Source organism: Onychostoma macrolepis, chromosome 10, assembly GCF_012432095.1.
Source record: "Onychostoma macrolepis isolate SWU-2019 chromosome 10, ASM1243209v1, whole genome shotgun sequence".
In the NCBI taxonomy this organism is placed as follows: Eukaryota; Metazoa; Chordata; class Actinopteri; order Cypriniformes; family Cyprinidae; genus Onychostoma; species Onychostoma macrolepis.
The window spans coordinates 20,338,596-20,345,070 of record NC_081164.1 but is presented as its reverse complement, the minus strand read 5'-3'; the positions used below and the strand labels follow the sequence as shown (position 1 = coordinate 20,345,070).

At 37.6% G+C, this 6,475-nt stretch overlaps 1 protein-coding gene across 1 annotated transcript; it reads right to left on the bottom strand.

Moving 5' to 3' along the window:
* Positions 1-2,286: 2,286 nt before the first annotated feature.
* Positions 2,287-6,370, bottom strand: gltpb (glycolipid transfer protein b). Its single transcript, XM_058789050.1, has 5 exons — positions 5,092-6,370; positions 4,467-4,525; positions 4,213-4,346; positions 3,388-3,538; positions 2,287-3,126 (listed from the first exon to the last, which is right to left on the bottom strand). The coding sequence occupies exons 1-5, from the start codon at positions 5,195-5,197 to the stop codon at positions 2,944-2,946; spliced, it is 633 nt and encodes a 210-aa protein (XP_058645033.1). The 5' UTR covers positions 5,198-6,370; the 3' UTR covers positions 2,287-2,943.
* Positions 6,371-6,475: the final 105 nt, after the last annotated feature.

Here is a 6,475-nt window from a genome sequence, read left to right as displayed (position 1 = left end):
CAGAGTTTATCTCCAACCCTAATCAAACACACCTGAACGAGCTAATCAACAGGTGTGTTCGACTTGAAGCAGTGCTGCGCAGACTGATGAATGGTGTATGATTTCGTACTTTGATGTCATACACCAATCGGTCTGCGCAGCACTGCTTCAAGTTAAACACACCTAAGGTCTTCAGAATTACTACAAAGCTGCAGGTAGGTGTGTTTAACGTTGGAGCTAATCTCTGCAGGAAAGAGGATCTCGACATCCAGACTTGAGGACTCCTGCAATGAGGAAAGGAGCTGTTCATATAGTATGCAGTATTGCACTCAAAAAAACACTACTGCAGGGGTCATCAAACTCGATCCTTGATGGCCGGTGCCCTGCAGAGTTTAGCTCCAACTTGCCTCAACACACCTGCCTGCAAGTTTCAAGTATACCTAGTAAGACGTTGATTAGCTGCTTCAGGTGTGTTTGATTTGGTTGGAGCTAAACTCTGCAGGACACCGACCCTCCAGGACCGAACTTGGTGACCCCCTGCACTACTGGGTCTTTAAAGGGGTCACCGGATGCCCATTTTGCACAAGTTGATATGATTCTTAATTAAAAGTCTATAACATACTTTGGTTAAAATTTCTCAATGGTAGTGTAAAAAACACCTTTTTAAACCTGTCAAAATCAGCTCTGTTTTCAGCAAGCCGTTTTTTAGGCCATGTTGCTTTAAATGCGAATGACTCTGCTGACCCCGCCCCTCTCTTCCGTGCGGTGACGAGCAGACTGAACTTCAGCCGTGAAACTGGCTAACTAGCACATTATTAGGAAAGGCGATTTGCAAAGATTCATAAAAAACCCTTATAGTCACTTCTTCTGTAGGTAAGGCTGGATCACGAATGATTCGAGCGAACATAGACGCATTTACGGAGATCGGCGCATTCCCTTCAAAGCAAAAAGTAACGTTAATCCTCTGTGTCTTCAGCGGCTCAGATGTAGGGAGTAAATGACGACTGCTATATTCATTATTACATCCAACAACAAAGCACCTCAATCGGAGACATCTTGTCTTCCCCTGCACCGGAGTCGACACAATAGAGTGGTGGAACTATGATGTCACTTTGTAGGCGAAAACCCGGTAGTGAGTTAGCATTTTAGCACTTCCGGTTCCATCGTCCCAGAGTCTATGGGTTTTTTGAATGGGATTTTGGTTAAATCCCTTAAATAAGGTCCGTGGTTCACACAAGCTCAAGATACTTTCACGTTTTATTCTACAACAGAAAACACACGAGTTACACCCCACTCGTGATGTTTTTAAGCTGATATGTTTCTTAAAAAAGACGATTGCTAACGAGTTGCTAAATGGGGCTACACGCGCTGTCTGAGGCATTCAATGTCATCACGCTGAAAAGTTTCTCAATTTACAATATTTTCCAGTTGTAGTATGATTTGTAATACAATTAATTTTAGAATAACCAACAAATAGTTTCCTGCATTTTATATTTTTGTTCGACAATGTTTTTTTGTTTTCTTCCCGAAATGCGACATGTCTTCGGATGGAAGAAGCTCGAGTTTATCGACTCAGGGTTCGGACCATAAGGTAAACTCATATTACGATTATTTCATGTAAACACCACATTTACCGGCTCTACTTGTGAAAGTGAAACTTTAATGATGCACAGTGCTTAAAGCCATGTTAAAATTAAATGTTTACGGCCACATGAAGCTGTTAGAAAGCATATAGATTGAGGATTTCCAAGAAGCAAGGATAAAATAACATTTTGTGTAACCACAAACAAAATGAGAGCTGAAATGTGGTACTTTGTTCACTAAAATAAGTTTAATCTTACTATATCCAAAAACTCGCTCACTCTGTTATTTAAAAGACTAAATACGCTGGGATACGTTTTTAATTAAAATATTCATATTAATCAAGGATTTATTGACTTTTAATGCACCTTATTTCGAAATGTACAGAAATATGCGCTTTAAATGTCCTTTAGTTAAGGTTATTTCATTTATTCTCTATTTATTACTAATGTCTTATTTCAGTTTTAGTTTGGCTCTAGTTTTGTATTTATTCCAGTTTATATGAAAAGGTTCATGTAGTGTGGATTAACATTCATATGCGGAGTAAATCCTTCACTGAACATGTTAAAAATAAATTTTGTCGGCGAAAAAGGCGAGCCACCGTGGTGCTGTAGTTTGTTTATAGCCTAAGTTTAGCTTTTCAGTTCTGGCGCTTGTATTTAGGCTTCAAAATTCGTCAAAGTTATATTATTTTGTGAAGATTATCTTGATGGACAAAACGTGTAAATTTCATGAACTATGATTGAACACAGAGCTTATTTTTGCGATAATCCAATATGGAAAAATCCTATTTTGTCGAGGGAACCAGTTTCATGCCAACAGCCGATTCGCCTACAAAGTGACGTCATAGTTCCCCACTCTATGGCGGTCGGACTGTTTACAGCTCACTCAATTCTCTCAGCTCACTCAGGGCGGGTACGTCATTCTGACAGGAATCTCAGAACAGCCTGATTTGAGAAAGGGGATTTTAAAATAAAGATTTTAAAAAACACTGGGTGGATTTTTATCATTATAGGATGGATGTGTACACACACTTCCAACACACATTTGTGTTCAAATAACTTGAAAAGTGAATTTTGCATCCGATGACCCCTTTAAGCAAAACATAAGCCTTATCATTTCTTATTTGAATAATAGAAGCAGCTATTTTTGTTGAATAATGATGATAAAACATCCTCATCCACACTAAACACTAGAAAATTAATGCTACATTCATACAAGCTTAAACAACCACTGTCATACAACAACAAGGACAAAAGTTCTTAGTCATCACAGAGTCTGTGACCTCACAGTTTTAAAAGGCCCTCATAAACATGTCATATGGTGTATGAAAACCACACAGCTTTAAAGATAGCTTCAGAAACTGACCTTTTGTAGGATGTTTCAAACTAAATAGTCCAGTTCAGCATTCATTATGGAATACATTTCATAAATGGCATCTACAGTTGCAGTGAAGTTTATCAAGAACTGACGAATTTTACTTAAGCAATCCTCCTCTGCAACTTCTTGATCCTTGGATAAAGCTTTAAGAAAATCTGACCGGCATGGTGCAGCGAATAATGCAGCCTACAGCAGAACCAAACAAAATGCTGGATAAGCAATCGATGTCTCAAAAAAAGCCATACCTTTTACATACCACTAGCTAATGATTTTTCTAATTGTTTGTGATAACTGTTTTTTTTTTTTTTTTTAATATAATTTTATACACAGAATAGACAATGTGTTAACAAGATAATTCTCTACAAGACTTTTCCAGGCCTCATAACATGCAAAACAAATCGACCTGCCCATATTGCCATGCCCGCAAAAGCTACAGAAAACACTCACCTTGAAAACCTTCTGGACTATCCAGCTGTGGTAACTCTTGAGGGCTTGGTCATAGGCTTTAGTGATATTGATGCGAATATGATTGGGATTTTGCTCATCTCTTTCCCCATCCGCTAGACTTTGCAGTAATATCTGAATGAACCGCAGGCCTCTACGGAAAAGATCAAAGTGAAAATCATAAACCGTAGCCACATAATATAGCAATATGCACAAACAACGGTTAAAATATATTGTTCCTTAATGATAACTCACGATTAATTTAAGATGACACGTGCGGTCAAAAGCGATTTCAAAATCCAAATCTGCATTTGCGCCGTTGTTAGAGCTCACTCGCATCTCTCCCGGAACACCCACTGAACAGGTGGGCTGTTGTTGTTTTTTTTAAGCATAGCCCTTAAAGCTCTCGCTACATTTTAATGTAAACTATCCCGCACACAACACAGGTCACGCGACGTCCAGTGGTTTGGTTTTGACCCAACGCACCCCTAAATATTTTCATCTGCATGCTTACTACTTTTTCTTGATTGCATTTTATAAATAACCTTAAGCAAACATTTTGTCAGTAGGCTACATCTAGCAAATTGCATTTTGTTTAGCAATCTTAAATTCAGGTTTTGTTAATCATATAAATATACCTTTTCGTGATCTATAATACAAATGTGATTGTGCAGTTCTAGTTTCTATTAATGTGATTTGTTGTACGCATTTTAGATTATTTTAAAGATATGGACATGGAAGAAACATACTTATAAAAAAAAACGAGATTGTAGCTGTTATATTTTGGACAAAAGACATGCAGAAAGTGTGACTAGGTGAACAAATTACCTCTTTAACCACATAAGCGCCAGTGTGGCTCCAACTTTAGGCCACTCTGAGCCATAGGTGCTTTTCTCGATTAACAGAATCTGTTGAAGAGTCTCATACTTCACTGGATCGGAGTCATAGACGGCTTTAATTTTCTTGTGAGAATTGGGAGGAATTCAGAAAACACTTCAATACATCTTCAAAGGAATTTGATGGGAATTATCCTTAAAAACTGACAAAACATGAATAATGCCTAACTTAATTCTTAGACTTACTGTGATGTTTCCATTTATGTCAGCCTTAATCGGTGCAAAAACCTTGGAACCAAGGCAATCTGAAAAATAATTTCATAAAATACACATATAGAGAAACAAATAGGTCTTTTTATTTTATTTATTTATTTTTTTGGTAAATGCAGTGAAACTACCAATACTATACTATACTAAAACTGTAACTAGACAAGCCTCGAATAAAATACTTAAAAATACACCAAACGTTAAATAACAGGAATTAACTAAAGCAACATTTTGGACATTTTGCCCAGGTTAACGCAGTGTGATAACAGCGCAATGGTCATTTGGCGCCACCGTGTGGTAAAACTGTCGAAAACATCCAGAACGGTTCTGTCCATTCAATATTTAATTACTTTATTGTTGTTTATTACACAGGTTTGGGCAATTTAGACATTTAGAAGTCCAATAAAAAATAAAAATAAAATGTGAAAGGCACTGGCATATGAAACATACGCTGTACTAAACGCTTTTACTGCTGCTTCCAGTCCTTTCCATGTAAGATCAACTTATTTGATCTATAGGCTTAATCAGGCCTTAAAGGAGTTAAAACATACATACTTTTTGTAACTTCCGACAATGAAGTCACATGTAGAAGTTAACGACTCACCGAAAAAAGGTGGCAGATGAGAAACTGACTCCAGAAATGTTTTCGTGGCGATCTCGTTGGTGTCAGGCAGCGGCGAAAACTGCTGATCTAGCAGAAGTGCCATCATCTAAATAAAATATAAATTGTTGAAAATAGTATGGCTTTTTTTTTAATGCACGCTTCGTGCGTAATTCGTCTGTAGTATCGTGGGGAAAAAACAAAAAGTGCCACAGGTGTGAAGAGCCACTGACAAAGTGACGGACTGAAGGAAACAAGATCGAAATGAGTTCAGTGAGGCCACGTTAATAAATCATGCCAGCATTTTAAAATAGCCTTTCTGGAAAGCTTTAGACTTTTAAACAATTATAGTTACTTAACACTTGTGACAACACCTTGCATTCAGACAGAGCAGTTTAAGTGTGGATGTCATGGGAAAATATAATTATTTAATGGAAATAACAATGGACATACATTAAAACATGACAAGTTTAAGCTTGAGTACAGTTAAAATTTATTATATTTAGTAACAAGACTTTCATTGAAGCAGCATCAACTGCATGATGCATATCCCATATGAAGGCCAACATGACCTTCTGAACTGAGCAGGTGAGTGCATGTGTACGCATCTGGCAGATATTAGAGCAGGAAATCTGACAAACTTGCACCAGATTAGTTGCATACATGACTGACAACTAGCAGCTTACATATATAACTTGTATATAAATATAATACATGTACTGAATAATACAAAGCGATACCACATAATACCGGAATCACTAACACAGCAGCTGGTGGCCGTTAGGCAATTGTTTGTGTTATTTGTATTATTTCAGACAAGGCAACAGATAAACACATCCTTTGGACACACAAATTAACACAAGAGCATCCCTAAAACATCAGGCGGAGTGAATTCATAAAAACATGATTTCATTTTGCAGTTGTCTATGAATCAACTCTGACATTCTCTGATGACCTGGATGAATGAAAACCTTCACACACATGCCTAGGATTTAACCGCAAAGAGCACAGGAACTAAAAAGGAGTACATTTGGACTAGATAGCGTTGAGGAACAATGAGTGAAAACACACACACACACACACACATACACACACACACACTACTTATAGTGAAAATGACAAACATGACATTGTAAAATCATGAGCGACGTCTCCATTTGTGAGGGACTATATATTTAAGTGTAGAACAGACACCCAAGCGCGCGCACGCGTGCACACACACACACACACACACACACACAAGTGAGGTATAACAGCTCATATACCAAAACACTCCATAATAATACTATACACTCTGAATACTTAATACAATGGCAACACCAGGACAGGTAAGGTAGGATTTTGCAGCGAGGCTTAAGTTATTTATTGCACAAGAAATGAGGCATTG

Excerpts from the sequence above, each read along its gene's own strand:
- gltpb (XM_058789050.1), bottom strand. The coding sequence starts at position 5,197 with ATGATGGCACTTCTGCTAGATCAGCAGTTTTCGCCGCTGCCTGACACC. Across the intron at positions 4,526-5,091 it reads TCATCTGCCACCTTTTTTCG|ATTGCCTTGGTTCCAAGGTT; the intron begins GTGAGTCGTTAA and ends ATTATTTTTCAG. Across the intron at positions 3,127-3,387 it reads TAGTCCAGAAGGTTTTCAAG|GCTGCATTATTCGCTGCACC; the intron begins GTGAGTGTTTTC and ends GTTCTGCTGTAG.